Source organism: Ranitomeya imitator, chromosome 4, assembly GCF_032444005.1.
Source record: "Ranitomeya imitator isolate aRanImi1 chromosome 4, aRanImi1.pri, whole genome shotgun sequence".
In the NCBI taxonomy this organism is placed as follows: domain Eukaryota; kingdom Metazoa; phylum Chordata; class Amphibia; order Anura; family Dendrobatidae; genus Ranitomeya; species Ranitomeya imitator.
This window is the reverse complement of record NC_091285.1, coordinates 219,469,526-219,492,631: the sequence shown is the minus strand read 5'-3', so window position 1 is coordinate 219,492,631 and position 23,106 is coordinate 219,469,526. Positions and strand designations below refer to the sequence as shown.

The 23,106-nt window shown below is 42.5% G+C and overlaps 1 protein-coding gene across 1 annotated transcript; it reads left to right on the top strand.

The window, feature by feature from the left end:
- Window positions 1–14,850: 14,850 nt before the first annotated feature.
- Window positions 14,851–17,835, top strand: LOC138674043 (uncharacterized). Its single transcript, XM_069762009.1, has 6 exons — window positions 14,851–15,002; window positions 15,614–15,671; window positions 15,778–15,888; window positions 16,459–16,635; window positions 16,857–16,967; window positions 17,149–17,835. Exons 2-6 carry the CDS (start codon window positions 15,614–15,616, stop codon window positions 17,829–17,831), a joined length of 1,140 nt encoding a protein of 379 aa, XP_069618110.1. The 5' UTR covers window positions 14,851–15,002; the 3' UTR covers window positions 17,832–17,835.
- Window positions 17,836–23,106: the final 5,271 nt, after the last annotated feature.

Below are 23,106 nucleotides of genomic sequence, written 5' to 3'. Positions count from 1 at the left end.
CCCTTGTATTTTTTGATATATCTGTCATCCACTTTCTGCCACTCAAACTGTGTAGTGTAATACAGTGGGCCTGATTTTTTCCTGCATTCTCCCACACATAAAAAAGGGAGATTTATATTGCCAGTGAGTGCATCTGCGTCAGTCCTGTTTGTGGCATCTGTCATCCACTTTCTGCCACTCAAACTGTGTAGTGTAATACAGTGGGCCTGATTTTTTCCTGCATTCTCCCACACATAAAAAAGGGAGATTTATATTGCCAGTGAGTGCATCTGCGTCAGTCCTGTTTGTGGCATCTGTCATCCACTTTCTGCCACTCAAACTGTGTAGTGTAATACAGTGGCCCTGATTTTTTTCCTGCATTCTCCCACACATAAAAAAGGGATATTTATATTGCCAGTGAGTGCATCTGCGTCAGTCCTGTTTGTGGCATCTGTCATCCACTTTCTGCCACTCAAACTGTGTAGTGTAATACAGTGGCCCTGATTTTTTTCCTGCATTCTCCCACACATAAAAAAGGAAGATTTGTATTGCCACTGAGTGTATCTGCGTCAGTCCTGTTTGTGGCATCTGTCATCCACTTTCTGCCACTCAAACTGTGTAGTGAAATGCAGTGGCCCTGATTTTTTCCTGCATTCTCCCACACATAAAAAAGGGAGATTTATATTGCCACTGAGTGCATCTGCGTCAGTCCTGTTTGTGGCATCTGTCATCCACTTTCTGCCACTCAAACTGTGTAGTGTAATACAGTGGGCCTGATTTTCCCAGCAGTCTCACACACCTATAAAGGGAGATTTAAATCTCACAACAAGTTTACGTACACCTTCTAACTGGTTTTACAGTACCATATTACGTTTGTTAGATTGGTTACATTTTTCCAAGAATGAGGAAGTCTGGTGGAAGAGGTCATGGCCGTGGGCTGTCATTGTCAGCTGGTAATGATGGTAGTGGTGGTGGAGCATCAGGTGGTCATGGGAAAAGCAATATAGCACCTAAGTCTCAAGTTGTTCAGTCACCGTCATCGTCTGGCTACACAAGGCCTCGAACGCTCCCTTTTCTGGGAGTAGGAAAACCGCTTTTAAAGCCGGAGCAGCAGGAACACGTTTTGGCTTTCCTTGATGACTCTGCCTCTAGCTCTTTCGCCTCCTCTTCGGAAAGTGCAAAATTTAAAAGCAGCGCGTCGTCAGTGGATACTCCCGGTCAGGAACAAGACGCTTCCTTGTGTCCTTCACCCAGAACAACAGAGAAGGATGCGTCAGGCGACACAACAGGTTACTCCATGGAGCTCTTTACACATACCGTGCCTAGGATAGAAAGAGAAATTGTTAACAGGCCATGCCCATTACAAGATGAATCGGACATGGAGTGCACAGATGCACAGCCACAGCTAGATTATAATGCTGTTCCATTGACTCAGATCACAACATTGCCCTCACAGTGTACTGAGCCAGAATCTGACCCTGATGAGACTATGGTGCCCCGTCCCGAACGCTATAGCACCGGCTTACACGGTGACACAGAGGAAGGTGCACAGGACATAGAAGAGGAGGTGATAGATGACCCAGTTGTTGACCCCGATTGGCAGCCATTGGGGGAACAGGGTGCTGCCAGCAGTAGCTCTCAAGCGGAGGAGCAGGAGCCGCAGCAGGCATCAACATCGCAACAGCTAACATCTGGCAGGCCCGTATCTGGCCAAAAACGTGTGTCAAAACCAAAAACAGTTGTAGGACAGCGTGGCCATCCAGTTAAAGCAGCTCAGTGTGCAATGCCTGAAAAGGTATCCGATAGTAGGAAGAGTGCAGTCTGGCAATTTTTTAACCAAGATCCAAATGATCAGTGCAAAGTCATCTGTAAGAAATGCTCAAGGACCTTCAGCAGAGGTCAGAATGTGAAAAATCTAAATACAAGTTGCATGCGTAGACATTTAACCACCATGCACTTGCAAGCCTGGACTAACTATCAATCGTCCCGTAACGTTGTTGCACCCTCTCACAATGAAGCTTGTCAGCAACACTACATGCCTTCCATCACTGTAAGCCCACCGTTTACGAAACCACCTGCAGCAAATGTGGAGGTTTCGTCGCAAGGCCAAAGCAGTCAGGGAATCACCAGATTCGTGGCAGGAAACACTGTATGTAGGCCAACTGCAAGAATACCATCACCAACCCTTTCTCAGTCTGCCATGTTCACCATCACCCCCATTAGTTCCACCATATGCAGCTCTCCAGTCCAGCTCACCCTACAAGAGACTCTCGTTAGGAAAAGGAAGTACTCATCCTCTCATCCGCGTACACAGGGTTTGAACGCCCACATTGCTAGACTAATCTCGTTAGAGATGATGCCCTACCGGTTAGTTGAAAGCGAAGCTGTCAAAGCCCTGATGGACTATGCAGTACCATGCTACGACCTACCCAGTTGACATTTCTTTGCGAGAAAAGCCATCCCAGCCCTCCACCAGCATGTAAAAGACCGCATTGTCCATGCACTCAAGCAATCTGTCAGTAGAAAGGTGCACCTCACAACAGAAGAATGGACCAGTAGGCATGGCCAGGGACGTTATGTGTCCATCACAGCACACTGGGTTAATGTGGTGGATGCAGGGTCCACAGGAGACAGCCATATTGGGACAGTTCTGCCTAGCCCACGGTCTAGGAAACAGTTGGCTGTAGGCGTTCGCCCCCCTCCTCGTCCTCCAGCAGAAGCGAGAGCTCGTCCACAGACCGCAGTCGCACGACCACTCCATCCGCAGCTGCCACTATTGCACACGAGGTGTCCCATTATGGAACAGATAGAGGCAAATGTCAGCAGGCAGTGTTGGAAATTAAGTGTTTGGGCGACAACAGACACACCGCGGAAGTTCTGTCCGAGTTCTTGCAGCAAGAAGCTCAGTCATGGCTGGGCAGTGTACATCTTGAGGCAGGCAAGGTAGTCAGTGATAACGGAAGGAATTTTATGGCTGCCATAGCCCTTTCACAACTGAAACACATTCCTTGCCTGGCTCACATCTTGAACCTGGTGGTGCAGTGCTTCCTGAAAAGTTATCCTGAAGGTGCGCAGACTTTGCTCGCACATCCGCCGTTCGCCCGTACACTCCAGCCGTATGCAGAACCATCAGCGATCTTTGAAGCTTCCCCAGCACCGCCTAATAATCGACGTTGCAACAAGGTGGAACTCCACACTGCACATGCTTCAGAGGCTGTGCGAACAGAGGCGTGCTGTTATGTATTTGTGGGAGGATACACATACACATTCAGGCAGTTGGATGGCAGACATGGAGTTGTCAGGTGTGCAGTGGTCGAAGCTACAAGACCTGTGCCAAGTCCTTCAGTGTTTTGAGGAATGCAGATGCCTGGTTAGTGCAGACGACGCCATCATAAGCATGCGCATCCCCCTAATGTGTCTGCTGGTGCAAAGTTTGACGCACATAAAGGAGCAGGCATCTGCAGCCGAGAACGAGGGAAGCCTTGATGACAGTCAGCCATTGTCTGGTCAGGGAAGTCTACTGGATGAGGTGGTGGGCGAAGAGAAGGAGGACGAGGAGGATGATGGGGATGAATATTTTTTGGATGAGGAAGCTTCTCAGGGGGCAATAGAAACTGGTGGCGTTGCAAGGTCAGGTTCAGGGTTTTTGAGGGAGACAAGTGACGTTGATTTGCCAGAAAGTGCTCCTCAACCCAGCAAAAGCAGTGAATTGACACCTGGAACATTGGCCCACATGGCGGATTATGCCTTGCATATCCTAAAAAGGGACCCCCGCATTATAAAAATGATGACCAATGACGATTACTGGTTGGCCTGCCTCCTGGATCCACGCTATAAAGAGAAATTGCAAAATATCATGCCACATGAGAACCTTGAGCAAATATTGGCAACCAAACAAGCAACTCTTGTAGACCGTTTGATTCAGGCATTCCCAGCACACAGCTGCGGTGATAGTTCTCACACGAGCTGCAGGGGGCAACATGGCAGAGGTGTTAGAGGTGCACAAATCAGAATTGGCGTTGGCCCGGGGGGATTTTCTAACCAGGCTGTGGAGTGATTTCGCAATGACCGCAGACAGGACAGGTACTGCAGCATCATTTCAAAGTGACAGGAGACAACATTTGTCCAGTATGGTTACTAACTATTTTTCCTCCCTTATCGATGATCTCCCTCATCCGTGATTCCCATTTGATTACTGGGCATCCAAAATAGACACCTGGCCTGAATTGGCAGAATATGCATAGCAGGAGCTTGCTTGCCCAGCAGCTAGTGTGCTATCAGAAAGAGTATTCAGTGCTGCTGGTTCAATACTGACCGAAAAAAGTCGTCTGGCTACTCAAAATGTTGATGATCTAACCTTCATTAAAATGAACCAATCATGGATTTCTAATAATTTTGCCCCACCTTTCCAAGCTGACACATAGCTTTCCAGTAAAAAGGTTTTGCTTTTGGACTGGTCTTACTGACTGTTCCAATTTCTCCATTTGCAGCTGCTGTATGTCCAGCATACGCCATTTTTACACCTCCCTAAATGGGCTGACTCTCCCCACGGGGCCATGGTCACCACTTGGCGCAAGCACCCGTGAGAGTGCCGTTTGTCTGAAGAGGTGGGTGTGCCCACTTTTGGGCGACCTCAGTGGCACAGGGTCCCTCATAGTACAATGAAGTGTCTCTGGCGGTGGTGGTGCGCACCCAACGTCAGACACACCGTTGTAACATGAGGGGCCCTGGGCCAGTACCGCCAGCCATGAGAGAGTGTTGCCCCCCCAAGCTCAAACAGTGCTCTACCACTTGCAAAATTATCTCTCACTGCTCCACCACTGTTTAGTCTATGCGGTTAAATCCTTCAATGGCACTGCCAATACCAATTTTTTGACATATATGATGCTATTAAAAATATTCAGGGGCCCTGTCCTACATTTACACCAGTTAATACTTTGTGCCAAATACCACTGTCTGCAAGTCAGCAGAGGAGCCCACCCCTGTACCTAGGTATGCCACCTGTTTATTTGTTAAATTTTTTTTTTGCCAGACATTAACCTCAATTTATTATTTTGGCCTACTAACTGTGTCAGACACTCCTTCCAATTGTCCTCCGCTGACAACACCAATGCTGCCTGTGTAAACCTAGAACCTATTTAAAAGTGCATAGAGCCTACTTTTTTATTTTAGGCCTAGTAAGTCTGTCTGTGGTCCCTCCTTCCAATTGTCCTCCACTGACCACACCAATGCTGCCTGTGTACCCCTGGAATCTATTTAAAAGTGCACAGAGCCTACTTTTTTATTTTAGGCCTAGTAAGTCTGTCTGCGGTCTTTCCTTCCAATTGTCCTCCACTGACCACACCAATGCTGTCTGTGTACCCCTGGAACTTATTTAAAAGTGCATAGAGCCTACTTTTTTATTTTAGGCCTAGTAAATCTGTCTGCGGTCCCTCCTTCCAATTGTCCTCCACTGACCACACCAATGCTGCCTGTGTACCCATGGAACCTATGTAAATCTGCATAGAGCCAACTTTATTTATTTTAGGCCTAGTAAGTCTGACTGCGGTCCCTCCTTCCAATTGTCCTCCACTGACCACACCAATGGCGCCTGTGTACCCATGGAACCTATTTAAAAGTGCATAGAGCCTACTTTTTTATTTTAGGCCTAGTAAGTCTGTCTGCGGTCCCTCCTTCCTATTGTCCTCCACTGACCACACCAATGCTGCCTGTGTACCCCTGGAACCTATTTAGAAGTGCATAGAGCCTACTTTTTTTATTTTAGGCCTAGTAAGTCTGTCTGCGGTCCCTCCTTCCAATTGTCCTCCACTGACCACACCAATGCTGCCTGTGTACCCCTGGAATCTATTTAAAAGTGCATAGAGCCTACTTTTTTATTTTAGGAATAGTAAGTCTGTCTGCGGTCTCTCCTTCCAATTGTCCTCCACTGACCACACCAATGCTGCCTGTGTACCCCTGGAACTTATTTAAAAGTGCATAGAGCCTACTTTTTTATTTTAGGCCTAGTAAATCTGTCTGCGGTCCCTCCTTCCAATTGTCCTCCACTGACCACACCAATGCTGCCTGTGTACCCATGGAACCTATGTAAATCTGCATAGAGCCAACTTTATTTATTTTAGGCCTAGTAAGTCTGTCTGCGGTCCCTCCTTCCAATTGTCCTCCACTGACCACACCAATGCTGCCTGTGTACCCCTGGAACCTATTTAGAAGTGCATAGAGCCTACTTTTTTTATTTTAGGCCTAGTAAGTCTGTCTGCGGTCCCTCCTTCCAATTGTCCTCCACTGACAACACCCATGCTGCCTGTGTACCCATGGAACCTATTTAAAAGTGCATAGAGCCTACTTTTTTTTACTTTTGGCCTAGTAATTCTGTCTGCGGTCCCTCCTTACAATTGTCCTCCATTGACCACACCAATGCTGCCTATGTACCCCTGGAACCTATTTAAAAGTACATAGAGCAAATTTTTTTATTTTAGGCCTAGTAAGTCAGTCTGCGGTCCCTCCTTCCAATTGTGCTCTGCTGTAATGTGTACACCTGTAACGCTGCCGCACGTGTACACCTGTAACCTTTTTTAAACTGCTTTGAGCCAACTTTTTGGTTTAAAGCCTACTACCTGTGTCTGTCTGCGCCACTTAATACAGCTGTCTTCCTCTTAAAAAAGCTGAGCTTCATTTGTCAGGTTTTCAGCCTATCGGAATATGAAAACTGCATTGTGACTACTAGTTTGGTTGGGGCCTACTAACGGTGTCTGCTGCTCCTTGGTGTTCTCCTGGTTTTTTTCATTAGCTTCAATCTTCAGGCTTTCGTCCTATGTTTTTTAAAATATTAAACTGCATTTGGCCTACTAGTTTGGTTGGGGCCTACTAACGGTGTCTGCCGCTCCTATGTGTTCTCTGTTATGATCCGGTGACCTGGGAGCAGCATGAAAACTTTCACTGGAGTAGGTAGTAGTAGTGTAGCATCGGGTAGTTTCGTCAAACTCAATCTGACAGGTGCCCCGCCCCTATCAAAGTGTATCAAAGTGTGTAACCCCTCCCCTCCCCTTGTCTGACGGCTGGTATCCAGCTGTCCCTCCTTGTTTGATTCCCCCTTTTGATATAGTTTAATATAGTTTAATTTGTTGTAGTTTTGATATTATTCCCGTATTTTGTGGAATAACACATGTTTATAATTATAGCCTAGTCGTGTATTTATTTTACACGTGGTTTATAACACCTTTCTCATTTGTTTTATAATAGATTTTATACGTATCCCCGAGTTTGATTCTGTAAGCTTTTGTTTTATTCACAGTGTATTCATATAGTGGAGAACTTAAAGCTGTTTATATGTGTCTCTACTGAACACTATGGTGAACATTAACTAAATGTTTATTTTCACAAACAGAGAATCTGCTGTGGGTATTTGCAGTGTATTCATATAGTGGAAAACTTAAAGCTGTCTATTTGTTTTTGTAAATGGTGAACACTAACTAAATGGTGAACATTACCTAAATGTTTAGGTTAACTGCGGTTCAGAGGTTCATAACACCTAGGTCAATTGTTGTTGTATTTGCGTACCCAATAAATGTTTATTTTCACAAGCAGAAGAGGCAGCTTTTCTGTTTGTACATCTATTGTACCTGAAGGTTATTGCGGGTCATGTGCCCAGGCATTGGATTTTATAACGCCGAATGTTTGATATTTGCTTTCTCTTTTTTGTGTCCTGAAGATGGCATCTGAGAAGTTATTTAGCTGTTATCTGTGGGGCATTGTAAGCTGTGTTTATTCACAGTGTAGCAGATTTTCTCCTTGTGGCTGCCTTATATACACAGAAGCGATATGCACCAATGTCACAACACAAGTTATAATATGACCCAATGTTACAACACAAGCAAGTAAGAAGCGGTATTTTATACGAATATAAATTTTATTTCTCACAATAAAACAACAGCTCAAAGAATATAAACACTAATATCCATATTAAATGACTCTTTAGCTTTATGAGTAAGAGACAACCTACAAATAGAATCCTTTTCCCTAGTAGTTTTATATTCTATGTCTGATATATTTCTACACAAAGCTACAAAACTATTTTGTAGTTTATAATGTATCACAGTAGTTTCATGCGAAGTTTACAAAATAATTAATATAGCGTTACAAGACGAGTACAGCATTTATCCAGTACATTCTTTACATCGTGAGCCACATGGTTTGTAGCATCGGTAGAGACCTTTTTTTTAGGTAGCAGAGTTCCGCGTGTGGTACCTAATGACGGCGAATGTAAAGATTGAATTGTACGGGGTGACGGAGCTAACTTCAGCGGTGTAGATACAGAGCGTGTCTCACTGTTGGTAATTTTTAATTCATCTAAAAGCTTCATAGTAGCGGGGTTACCCACAACTGTAGACGGCACATTTAGCTCTGCCATAGCCTGCATAAATGAATCCCAACCCGGCGGTAAATTTCTACTGTTCAGAGCATGGCTCTGCGTTGTACTACGTACCAAATCCAGTAAGTTAGACCCGGGTATTACGGATCCTTTGAAAATAAATTCAGCATTATTATTCCAGGCTGTGACATTTTTATCCTGCAGCATCCTGTTTAGTAAAAATTCAGCATTCTTTTTATATCTTTGGTTTATATGGCCAACAATTTCAGCGAACTCATGATTTTTATCAGAGTCGGCCTGTAATTCGCACTTTTACAGACTATATGTGGATTACAGCCTGTATACAGTAACAGGCGGCATGACTGAGTGTAATATTGCACTCAATACTGTGCAAAGGGTCTCAATACTTATGACCGTGTGATATTTCAGTTTTCTTTTTAATAAATTCGCAAAAATCTACATTTCTGTTTTGTTCAGGCATGCTGGCGTGCAGGGTGTACATTAATATATATATATCTCAGAATGCAACAGAATAGTAGTGCTAATTAGACCATATAATTAGAAAATTATGTAGAAACCCAAAGTTTTGATAAGTGTATGAAAATACACCAATATTAACTATTTGTGCTATTTTAGGCGTAAATTTGAACTATATGTATAGCAGTCAGGAGTTGGGGCGATGAAATATGTGTTACAAGCGTAGTGAATTGCAGATATATTCTACAGTGTATGGCATTTTGAGAAATGTGTGGCATAATCAATTACTTATCACGGCCACTAGATGGCATAATATCATATTAATTATACATTGGGGTATACTTTTGAAAACTTACAAATTCATTGGAAATTTTTAAACCATTATTGCTTAGGCAAATACAGAATATAAAAAGTAAAAACATTAAATAGTATAAAAATGTTTTATTGTCAGAACTAATTGGAAATAAAGAACACATTTTAAGCTAACCGCACTCACTTTACACAATCAGAAAAAAGGAAACACACTTTAAGTTAGCTAACAGCATGATGCCGACAAATGCATCTTTGCGGAATCTGAACACAACACATACAACACACGACAAGCATACACACACACAACATACAGAGCACATACAACACATGCGACACAACACACACGACAAGCATACACACACAACATACAGAGCACATACAACACATGCGACACACACAACAAACATACATAACATACAAAACACACACATCACATACAACACACATGACAAGCACACACACAACATACAGAACACATACAACACATGCGACACACACACAACACACACAACAAATACACATGATTTTTTGCACTTTATTAATATGCTGTCCACATATAGTATTTTTGATATCTCTTATTTCCATGGTGTAAAATCTCGTTGATGGCTTACAAAGACATTTCAATACTATAAAAATTCTTACAGAATATAAAAATGGTTTACTGGCAGTACTATACTGCGACTGGCTTATTTTTGTACAAATTCAGGCTGTTTGCTGATCCCCTTTCTGTATTTGCAAACCGTGCAATATATCTTTATAGAAATAACACTTCTGCACCCACGGGCGCTTCTCAGCCAGACAGGCATCCGGTACTCATCAGGCACTGTGAAATAATGCAAAAATACAGCTGTGTGCGGCTGGCTGCATCAACATTTTGCTATTATAAGTTTATGGTTTGTAAAGAACACGCATCACATACAGAACTCACACACACACACACACACAACACACAACACACAACACTCACATATGAAAAATGACAATCATTGTATGTGATTTAAAAGACTTTAGTTAGATTTATCAGGGGTGATTTAGTTTGAAAGCCCGCAGTTCCGCGGTAATGGCAGGTGTTGGACATGCATTTAACAGTCTTTCATATGTATCGCAGAACGATTTTAGTTCCATCTGTGCGAGTTTGCTTTGAGCGTACTGCGCAGACATGTCAGTAAACATTTTGACATGGGCAGCATCCCACGAAGGACGACACAAAACACACACATCACATACAACACACACGATAAGCACACACACAACATACAGAACACATACAACACATGCGACACACACACAACACACACAACAAATACACATGATTTTTTGCACTTTATTAATATGCTGTCCACATATAGTATTTTTGATATCTCTTATTTCCATGGTGTAAAATCTCGTTGATGGCTTACAAAGACATTTCAATACTATAAAAATTCTTACAGAATATAAAAATGGTTTACTGGCAGTACTATACTGCGACTGGCTTATTTTTGTACAAATTCAGGCTGTTTGCTGATCCCCTTTCTGTATTTGCAAACCGTGCAATATATCTTTATAGAAATAACACTTCTGCACCCACGGGCGCTTCTCAGCCAGACAGGCATCCGGTACTCATCAGGCACTGTGAAATAATGCAAAAATACAGCTGTGTGCGGCTGGCTGCATCAACATTTTGCTATTATAAGTTTATGGTTTGTAAAGAACACGCATCACATACAGAACTCACACACACACACACACACACACACACACACACAACACACAACACACAACACTCACATATGAAAAATGACAATCATTGTATGTGATTTAAAAGACTTTAGTTAGATTTATCAGGGGGGATTTAGTTTGAAAGCCCGCAGTTCCGCGGTAATGGCAGGTGTTGGACATGCATTTAACAGTCTTTCATATGTATCGCAGAACGATTTTAGTTCCATCTGTGCGAGTTTGCTTTGAGCGTACTGCGCAGACATGTCAGTAAACATTTTGACATGGGCAGCATCCCACGAAGGACGACATGTGTAAGGTGAATGTACAGCAACTTTCTGCTTTCTATCTACACGGCGCCGGGATACGGCGCCTTTCTTTAGAGGTAATACAGGGGCAAAAACGCTAGAAGAGCCTGCAAGAGCAGTATCTGCAGATTGCACAGTCTGGCACACAGGTATATTGAGGGGGTCTATGGGTGACCACATACCCTCGGAGAGCTGTTCAATTTCTCTGTTTTCAGGAGTAACTTGTGGTATGGCGTCTGGGCTATTGGAGGGCCGTGTTATGCGGGGCCTAGCGTTCTGCGCGGCCCGTTTCTCTCTTGAAACGCGCGTATATTTCTGATGGGGAATCTTGGGGCTTGGATTCCCGGGTTGTTTTGGTGCCGCGGAGCATTCATCACAATCCACAACACAGATGGGCGAAAGAGATGTTGCGCGCACCGTCGTATTAGCTCTTTGCGGTTGATTCTCTGCAGCTCCGTAATTACGCCGGTGCAAAACTCGTTGCTGAAGAGGCGACGTATCTAAAAGAAAAGATACAAGTGGCGGTTAGCCGCGAAACGGAGCAAAATTGGAAAAGCTAAACGGCGACGCATAGCTATGATACTGCGTAATATTTGAAAAGTTAACGGGGGCCGCTACCCGTGAAATCATTGTAACAATATTTACATAAACATGTATAGAGCAGTCCAGATATATACTTACAAGTATGAAGCGGGAATTGTTCCACAACAGCTCCTGATTTAACGGGCGGCGCAATGCTCAAACTCGCAGAGGCGGGAATATTCTCTTTTTCAAGCTGTATTTTCCGGGCAACTAAATTAGCGGGTGTAAGTAAAAATATAACGATTAGCGAACATAGAATTGATTTTCTACACAAAACTACAGCATTGAAATGGTTATATACAGTTAGGGCCAGAAATATTTGGACAGTGACACAATTTTCGCGAGTTGGGCTCTGCATGCCACCACATTGGATTTGAAATGAAACCTCTACAACAGAATTCAAGTGCAGATTGTAACGTTTAATTTGAAGGGTTGAACAAAAATATCTGATAGAAAATGTAGGAATTGTACACATTTCTTTACAAACACTCCACATTTTAGGAGGTCAAAAGTAATTGGACAAATAAACATAACCCAAACAAAATATTTTTATTTTCAATATTTTGTTGCAAATCCTTTGGAGGCAATCACTGCCTTAAGTATGGAACCCATGGACATCACCAAACGCTGGGTTTCCTCCTTCTTAATGCTTTGCCAGGCCTTTACAGCCGCAGCCTTCAGGTCTTGCTTGTTTGTGGGTCTTTCCGTCTTAAGTCTGGATTTGAGCAAGTGAAATGCATGCTCAATTGGGTTTAGATCTGGAGATTGACTTGGCCATTGCAGAATGTTCCACTTTTTGGCACTCATGAACTCCTGGGTAGCTTTGGCTGTATGCTTGGGGTCATTGTCCATCTGTACTATGAAGCGCCGTCCAATCAACTTTGCAGCATTTTGCTGAATCTGGGCTGAAAGTATATCCCGGTACACTTCAGAATTCATCCGGCTACTCTTGTCTGCTCTTATGTCATCAATAAACACAAGTGACCCAGTGCCATTGAAAGCCATGCATGCCCATGCCATCACGTTGCCTCCACCATGTTTTACAGAGGATGTGGTGTGCTTTGGATCATGTGCCGTTCCCTTTCTTCTCCAAACTTTTTTCTTCCCATCATTCTGGTACAGGTTGATCTTTGTCTCATCTGTCCATAGAATACTTTTCCAGAACTGAGCTGGCTTCTTGAGGTGTTTTTCTGCAAATTTAACTCTGGCCTGTTTATTTTTGGTATTGATGAATGGTTTGCATCTAGATGTGAACCCTTTGTATTTACTGTCATGGAGTTTTCTCTTTACTGTTGACTTAGAGACAGATACACCTACTTCACTGAGAGTGTTCTGGACTTCAGTTGATGTTGTGAATGGGTTCTTCTTCACCAAATGAAGTATGCGGCGATCATCCACCACTGTTGTCATCCGTGGACGCCCAGGCCTTTTTGAGTTCCCAAGCTCACCAGTCAATTCCTTTTTTCTCAGAATGTACCCAACTGTTGATTTTGCTACTCCAAGCATGTCTGCTATCTCTCTGATGGATTTTTTCTTTTTTTTCAGCCTCAGGATGTTCTGCTTCACCTCAATTGAGAGTTCCTTTGACCGCATGTTGTCTGCTCACAGTAACAGCTTCCAAATGCAAAACCACACACCTGGAATCCACCCCTGACCTTTTAACTACTTCATTGATTACAGGTTAACGAGGGAGACTCCTTCAGAGTTAATTGCAGCCCTTAGAGTCCATTGTCCAATTACTTTTGGTCCCTTGAAAAAGAGGACGCTATGCATTACAGAGCTATGATTCCTAAACCCTTTCTCCGATTTGGATGTGGAAACTATCATATTGCAGCTGGGAGTGTGCACTTTCAGCCCATATTATATATATAATTGTATTTCTGAACATGTTTTTGTAAACAGCTAAAATAACAAAACTTGTGTCACTGTCCAAATATTTCTGGCCCTAACTGTATATATATATATATATATATATATATATATATATATATACATATTTATATATATATATTTTCAAAAATGAATTTTCTGACAGTTAGCTAGCAGCTGTAAGTAAATAAGAGCATTACACAAAAGTGAGAATCGCCTGTATTCCAGGTGAACAGATACCTTTTCTATTCTTGAAACACCTGCGTAACGAGCTGCCGCGTCTTTTAGGCGCATCGGGTGGCGATGAAATTGCAGGGTTCTTGACATCTATGATCTCCACGTCGGAACCCAGCGTATCGCATGGCTCGGGAACACACCAGTTTTCAGGCATATCGTGCGATGTCTCCGTGTCAGTATCTGTATGAGAAATTGCGCGTAGTTCGTGTTTACATACAAAGGATTAAAGCAACTGACATAGTATAATATAGTTTTACGGCATAAACATATTTGCGGTGTAAATTAATATAGCAAGACTTATGCCGCTATATATTAATAATTCAGTATTATATTGGTGACTACCGCTATTATTTGTTTTATTAATTTAAGCATATATTTATTATGACATAATTTGTGTAATACAATAGATAATAGCGGCTATAGTTTTACGTCATAAACAGTATATATTAACATAGATAATATATATATATATATATATTAGAATGTAGAATGTAAGCCCGCAAGGCCTGGGTCCTCTGTATCAGTCCGTCATTGTTAGTTTGTTTACTGTATGTGCTATTTGTAACGTGTATGTAACCCCGTCTCATGTACAGCACCATGGAATCAGTGGTGCTATATAAATAAATAATAATAATAATAATATATATATTTAGCTTTCTTACATGTGATACATGAAAGATAAATATCTTTGTACCGTGTTACAATGAAATTTTTCCCTATCTAAAAGCAAAAAGGCGCGCCTAATTACCCATGATGAGGTGAAGAGCAGGGCCATTATCGGTTAGCGGCTCCACGGCTTCAATGCGCTCATAATTCTGCGTTATGAAATTATTGCGCCAATCGGGCGACATACACGGCTCTTAAATAAGAAAGAATGCGTGAATATATAATTAATATAAATTACTTATAATATAATGACTCAATCAGAATGAGTCAATACTCTGCACATTATACGCGTATAATACTGAGTTAATACATGCATTAATTGCATGTATGCCTGTGTTCTGGGTGTTAACAGAAGGCGTTCGGTGGGACGTAACTGGGTGTGTTTCTGGGTGTTAACAGCTGGCTTGTTTTCTGACACTCAGGATAAATACAGCTGGCTGTACCACTATAGTACAGCAGACATCCACCAGAAGCCAGACTAGACTAAAAGAAGAACTATTCTAAATGTAAGTATATAAGACAGTTGGCTTATTATTCGCAATTGCTTAATTATATTTAACTATGCATCTCTAAAACCATAATTAAGGATGTTATTTGTTTAATAAGTTAGTGTTATACTGTCAGCTATATGCATTGGCAGAGGCATAACCACCATTGCTATCTGACATGTGTTAGCAATTAGTCATGGGTGCCGTATAATGCGGATTCCCTGTAGGTGTGGGCACGGTGGGTGGTCATTTCTCTTTAAATACATGGATAGTTCCTCCAAGCTTGAGAAGCAGAATCTTAAACACCATTTTTCTTGGCCTCTGAACAGCGGCGCTACTCTCTGAAAAAGTAAGTGTTTAATGTAGGGCCTCTGAACAGCTGCGCTACTCTCTGAAAAAGTAAGTGTTTAATGTAGGGCCTCTGAACAGCGGCGCTACTCTCTGAAAAAGTAAGTGTTTAATGTAGGGCCTCTGAACAGCTGCGCTACTCTCTGAAAAAGTAGGTGTTTACTGTTTTATTTGCGGCATAATATTATCATTGCCTGTAACGCATATTTTTGTAACGTAGTTTTAAACTGTATTTATTGGCGGAGCAGTTATAGATAAAACTTTTCCCCTATTTATTTAAGATGGACGCCCAATACCCTCGCGATCAATGCAGCCCCCTTCTTGCAAGCACACAATTAGGTATTATACGCGTATAATGTGCAGAGTATTGACTCATTCTGATTGAGTCATTATATTATAAGTAATTTATATTAATTATATATTCACGCATTCTTTCTTATTTAAGAGCCGTGTATGTCGCCCGATTGGCGCAATAATTTCATAACGCAGAATTATGAGCGCATTGAAGCCGTGGAGCCGCTAACCGATAATGGCCCTGCTCTTCACCTCATCATGGGTAATTAGGCGCGCCTTTTTGCTTTTAGATAGGGAAAAATTTCATTGTAACACGGTACAAAGATATTTATCTTTCATGTATCACATGTAAGAAAGCTAAATATATATATTATTATTATTATTATTTATTTATATAGCACCACTGATTCCATGGTGCTGTACATGAGACGGGGTTACATACACGTTACAAATAGCACATACAGTAAACAAACTAACAATGACGGACTGATACAGAGGACCCAGGCCTTGCGGGCTTACATTCTACATTCTAATATATATATATATATATATATTATCTATGTTAATATATACTGTTTATGACGTAAAACTATAGCCGCTATTATCTATTGTATTACACAAATTATGTCATAATAAATATATGCTTAAATTAATAAAACAAATAATAGCGGTAGTCACCAATATAATACTGAATTATTAATATATAGCGGCATAAGTCTTGCTACATTAATTTACACCGCAAATATGTTTATGCCGTAAAACTATATTATACTATGTCAGTTGCTTTAATCCTTTGTATGTAAACACGAACTACGCGCAATTTCTCATACAGATACTGACACGGAGACATCGCACGATATGCCTGAAAACTGGTGTGTTCCCGAGCCATGCGATACGCTGGGTTCCGACGTGGAGATCATAGATGTCAAGAACCCTGCAATTTCATCGCCACCCGATGCGCCTAAAAGACGCGGCAGCTCGTTACGCAGGTGTTTCAAGAATAGAAAAGGTATCTGTTCACCTGGAATACAGGCGATTCTCACTTTTGTGTAATGCTCTTATTTACTTACAGCTGCTAGCTAACTGTCAGAAAATTCATTTTTGAAAATATATATATATAAATATATATATATATATATATATATAACCGTTTCAATGCTGTAGTTTTGTGTAGAAAATCAATTCTATGTTCGCTAATCGTTATATTTTTACTTACACCCGCTAATCTAGTTGCCCGGAAAATACAGCTTGAAAAAGAGAATATTCCCGCCTCTGCGAGTTTGAGCATTGCGCCGCCCGTTAAATCAGGAGCTGTTGTGGAACAATTCCCGCTTCATACTTGTAAGTATATATCTGGACTGCTCTATACATGTTTATGTAAATATTGTTACAATGATTTCACGGGTAGCGGCCCCCGTTAACTTTTCAAATATTACGCAGTATCATAGCTATGCGTCGCCGTTTAGCTTTTCCAATTTTGCTCCGTTTCGCGGCTAACCGCCACTTGTATCTTTTCTTTTAGATACGTCGCCTCTTCAGCAACGAGTTTTGCACCGGCGTAATTACGGAGCTGCAGAGAATCAACCGCAAAGAGCTAATACGACGGTGCGCGCAACATCTCTTTCGCCCATCTGTGTTGTGGATTGTGATGAATGCTCCGCGGCACCAAAACAACCCGGGAATCCAAGCCCCAAGATTCCCCATCAGAAATATACGCGCGTTTCAAGAGAGAAACGGGCCGCGCAGAACGCTAGGCCCCGCATAACACGGCCCTCCAATAGCCCAGACGCCATACCACAAGTTACTCCTGAAAACAGAGAAATTGAACAGCTCTCCGAGGGTATGTGGTCACCCATAGACCCCCTCAATATACCTGTGTGCCAGACTGTGCAATCTGCAGATACTGCTCTTGCAGGCTCTTCTAGCGTTTTTGCCCCTGTATTACCTCTAAAGAAACGCGCCGTATCCCGGCGCCGTGTAGATAGAAAGCAGAAAGTTGCTGTACATACACCTTACACATGTCGTCCTTCGTGGGATGCTGCCCATGTCAAAATGTTTACTGACATGTCTGCGCAGTACGCTCAAAGCAAACTCGCACAGATGGAACTAAAATCGTTCTGCGATACATATGAAAGACTGTTAAATGCATGTCCAACACCTGCCATTACCGCGGAACTGCGGGCTTTCAAACTAAATCACCCCTGATAAATCTAACTAAAGTCTTTTAAATCACATACAATGATTGTCATTTTTCATATGTGAGTGTTGTGTGTTGTGTGTTGTGTGTGTGTGTGTGTGTGTGAGTTCTGTATGTGATGCGTGTTCTTTACAAACCATAAACTTATAATAGCAAAATGTTGATGCAGCCAGCCGCACACAGCTGTATTTTTGCATTATTTCACAGTGCCTGATGAGTACCGGATGCCTGTCTGGCTGAGAAGCGCCCGTGGGTGCAGAAGTGTTATTTCTATAAAGATATATTGCACGGTTTGCAAATACAGAAAGGGGATCAGCAAACAGCCTGAATTTGTACAAAAATAAGCCAGTCGCAGTATAGTACTGCCAGTAAACCATTTTTATATTCTGTAAGAATTTTTATAGTATTGAAATGTCTTTGTAAGCCATCAACGAGATTTTACACCATGGAAATAAGAGATATCAAAAATACTATATGTGGACAGCATATTAATAAAGTGCAAAAAATCATGTGTATTTGTTGTGTGTGTTGTGTGTGTGTCGCATGTGTTGTATGTGTTCTGTATGTTGTGTGTGTGCTTGTCGTGTGTGTTGTATGTGATGTGTGTGTTTTGTATGTTATGTATGTTTGTTGTGTGTGTCGCATGTGTTGTATGTGCTCTGTATGTTGTGTGTGTATGCTTGTCGTGTGTGTTGTGTCGCATGTGTTGTATGTGCTCTGTATGTTGTGTGTGTGTATGCTTGTCGTGTGTTGTATGTGTTGTTTTCAGATTCTGCAAAGATGCATTTGTCGGCATCATGCTGTTAGCTAACTTAAAGTGTGTTTCCTTTTTTCTGATTGTGTAAAGTGAGTGCGGTTAGCTTAAAATGTGTTCTTTATTTCCAATTAGTTCTGACAATAAAACATTTTTATACTATTTAATGTTTTTACTTTTTATATTCTGTATTTGCCTAAGCAATAATGGTTTAAAAATTTCCAATGAATTTGTAAGTTTTCAAAAGTATACCCCAATGTATAATTAATATGATATTATGCCATCTAGTGGCCGTGATAAGTAATTGATTATGCCACACATTTCTCAAAATGCCATACACTGTAGAATATATCTGCAATTCACTACGCTTGTAACACATATTTCATCGCCCCAACTCCTGACTGCTATACATATAGTTCAAATTTACGCCTAAAATAGCACAAATAGTTAATATTGGTGTATTTTCATACACTTATCAAAACTTTGGGTTTCTACATAATTTTCTAATTATATGGTCTAATTAGCACTACTATTCTGTTGCATTCTGAGATATATATATATTAATGTACACCCTGCACGCCAGCATGCCTGAACAAAACAGAAATGTAGATTTTTGCGAATTTATTAAAAAGAAAACTGAAATATCACACGGTCATAAGTATTGAGACCCTTTGCACAGTATTGAGTGCAATATTACACTCAGTCATGCCGCCTGTTACTGTATACAGGCTGTAATCCACATATAGTCTGTAAAAGTGCGAATTACAGGCCGACTCTGATAAAAATCATGAGTTCGCTGAAATTGTTGGCCATATAAACCAAAGATATAAAAAGAATGCTGAATTTTTACTAAACAGGATGCTGCAGGATAAAAATGTCACAGCCTGGAATAATAATGCTGAATTTATTTTCAAAGGATCCGTAATACCCGGGTCTAACTTACTGGATTTGGTACGTAGTACAACGCAGAGCCATGCTCTGAACAGTAGAAATTTACCGCCGGGTTGGGATTCATTTATGCAGGCTATGGCAGAGCTAAATGTGCCGTCTACAGTTGTGGGTAACCCCGCTACTATGAAGCTTTTAGATGAATTAAAAATTACCAACAGTGAGACACGCTCTGTATCTACACCGCTGAAGTTAGCTCCGTCACCCCGTACAATTCAATCTTTACATTCGCCGTCATTAGGTACCACACGCGGAACTCTGCTACCTAAAAAAAAGGTCTCTACCGATGCTACAAACCATGTGGCTCACGATGTAAAGAATGTACTGGATAAATGCTGTACTCGTCTTGTAACGCTATATTAATTATTTTGTAAACTTCGCATGAAACTACTGTGATACATTATAAACTACAAAATAGTTTTGTAGCTTTGTGTAGAAATATATCAGACATAGAATATAAAACTACTAGGGAAAAGGATTCTATTTGTAGGTTGTCTCTTACTCATAAAGCTAAAGAGTCATTTAATATGGATATTAGTGTTTATATTCTTTGAGCTGTTGTTTTATTGTGAGAAATAAAATTTATATTCGTATAAAATACCGCTTCTTACTTGCTTGTGTTGTAACATTGGGTCATACTATAACTTGTGTTGTGACATTGATGCATATCGCTTCTGTGTATATGTGGCACCCCTAGGGGTATTTGCCACAAAAATAGTTACTGACACTAAATACAAATATTAAGATAGCAAAACTGCACTACCACCTCCGGCCAGAAGGGGGAGCTCCAGAGACTCCCCTTGATCCATTCTGGTCTGAGAGAAGAAATGGCAGTTGGGCTAAGGAGCTGATAGTGAGAGGTCATGCAGCTGAATTCCTAACAGCCCTATGACGGTTTCCAGGCCCAAATCACCGGCCTGAGGAGAAGAGGGATAGAGAAAAAGGACATTGTGAGAACCGGGTAGCATTAATCACTACCTAGAACAGGCGCAAAGACGGATACCGGATCCGTGGCTGTATTCATTACATATAATACAGCAACCGGAAAAACGTGAGGTGATATCAGCTTCACTAGGGTCGGACGCAGCAACAGACACAGAGTTCAGCGGTACTCCTGGAGGGGGTAAGCCGATAAAAGGACTCGGGTTGCCCGTCGAACCAGGACCCGGAGGGGACAGATTGGGCCAGCAGCCAGTTCACATACAGCAGCAGGGCCACACAGATATTGCGTACAATAAGAGGCGAAGACCCCGGCAGGGTCAAAGTAACTCAGAGTTCCCATACAGACTCCGGTGACAGGACTGGTTGTAAATCCTTTTTTTGTTAAAGTAAACTGGTTAAACGTTTCAGTGCCTCAGTTTTTTCATTTGGACAATAGCCATCTATCCAGGATTGGGATCATCACCGCTGGGAGAACCTGCTGCTGATCAAGTAAGTGCCTGTTCCCTCACGATACCCTTTACACTGTGCATTGCCTGAGGCCACAGCACCGGGTCAAGCCACCCGTGACACCCCCCTCAAGAGACAGACCCCATTGGTCCGGTGCTGGGTACCCCGGTCTCTTGGGCGTCACATTTGGCGTCACGAACAGGATCTAGCCAGCCCGTATACCGGGTATTGTGTGCCGTGATTGGAGCCCAAAACTGTGAAAACTTGGATGAAAAATCTTGAAAATTGACTTTATTAAAGAAAATTCCATTCCCCATTGAAAACTATTAAAAGTGACTTTTCCCCATTGGTTATAATGGAGTAAAGATGGCCGCCATCCCCTGAGGTGATCACCTCATGACAGTTGGGCACGAGACTGTTAATTGAGCTACGCCATCACCTGAGCCCCAGTCTAACTGAAAAACTTCAGAATCCGCCATTACAGTGCGTGCGGCGGGCGGGAGCAGCAGGGGGCGTGTCATTGTGGGCGGCACCAAGCTGAGCGCTCTGACATCAGAGCAAGGGGAAAATCGATCCTGCTGCACAGCGGAACGAATCTACACTATCCCGACGGAAGCGGAGGACCGGAAGGGTCCGGATTAACCAAGGGGGCACAGTATGTCGCAGCACGGAGACGCCGCAGCACCCGGCGACGCTAATACAGCTGAAAGACAGAGTGTTGCTAGAGAGTCCGGTAGCGCAGCGGTGCAAGGAGTGGCGCCCATCATGCCGGTGCTGATGCCATATACCCCGGGTGGCCCATGGCTTCCAATGTATGAAGGTGAGCCTAATACCCTTGACGATTTCAGAGAAAAGATGCTGGCCCATTTTGACATGTTCCCCGTGGGTGAAGTTCAGCGTTTTAGTCTCCTGATGATGCAGTTAAGTGGCCATGCTAAGCGAGAAGTCACAGCATGGGCAGCTGATCTAAAAGGCACTGTTGAACGCATATTTGCTGGATTAAAAGCTACATTTGAAACCACTGCCAGCAGCAAAGCTAAAGTACGATTCTTTAATTGCAAACAAAAAGTTAATGAGGGCGTGAGAGACTTTGCCTTAAACCTGCAGGAAGCCCTTAAATCACTTACACTGGCTGAACCCATTTTTAACACCGGAGCGGATAAACTGCTAAGAGATCAATTTATTGAGGGACTCTACACCCCTTCTCACCGGGGGCATGTGAGCATGCTTGTTTTTAAGAACCCTGAATTGACATTTGCCCAATTAAAGGAGAGCGTTATACGTCTCCAGCTGGCAGAGGCACCTCGGGATCAGGAGCCTGCGCAACTCATGGCAGAGGCTCCTCAACAACATGGAGTACCAGTGACATCAGCTATGTCCGGGGCCATTGCTAAGCCCCTGGGGCCCAATACTAATGAGGCTCTTCAACAAAAGCTTGATTCTTTAACTGATGTTGTTGCTTCAATGGCTAAAACCATGCAGGAGATGAGAGGACCCAAGATGGAGTTGTCAAACCGTAGAGAAGGTGTTCCATGGATGAGACCCCGGAGATACCCGACATGGAGAGGACGACCCCACTACCGCTACCAACCGGATGGACAGCCCATTTGCCGCCGTTGCCAGCAGCCAGGCCACTTTGCACGAGATTGTGATTTAAACGGGAATCCCCTGGGAATGCGGGCCGCTTCACAGGAATGAACTTTCAAGGCCCAACACCCTGGCACGACAGGTACATCGGAGAACGACCCATTATCCCTATCGTGCTGGACGGAATGCCCCTCAACGCTTTGCTGGACACAGGTTCCCAGATTTCATCTATACCGTATATCCTTTATAAGAGGTACTGGGCTGATGCAGATATTGATAAAGGGCCCTCTGATGTTGAACTAGATATATGGGCCAGTAATGGTATGTTGGTACCGAAACTAGGATTCAGGGAGATGACCATAAAGATTGGTAAAGTAGAATTGAAGAAACAGGGTATAATTGTTGTTGATGTTGACCGGCGGAACTGTGAACCAACTGTATTGATAGGAATGAATGTGTTAGAGAACTGCTTTTCCGAAGTCATTTCTGTCTTACAGCAAATTGCTGAAACTGCCCAATCCTGCCAGCAGAGAGTTCTCCGGAGGGAAATAAAAGTATTGATGTTAAGGCAACAGGTAGAAGTTGCAGGTGGAGAAATCGGCAGT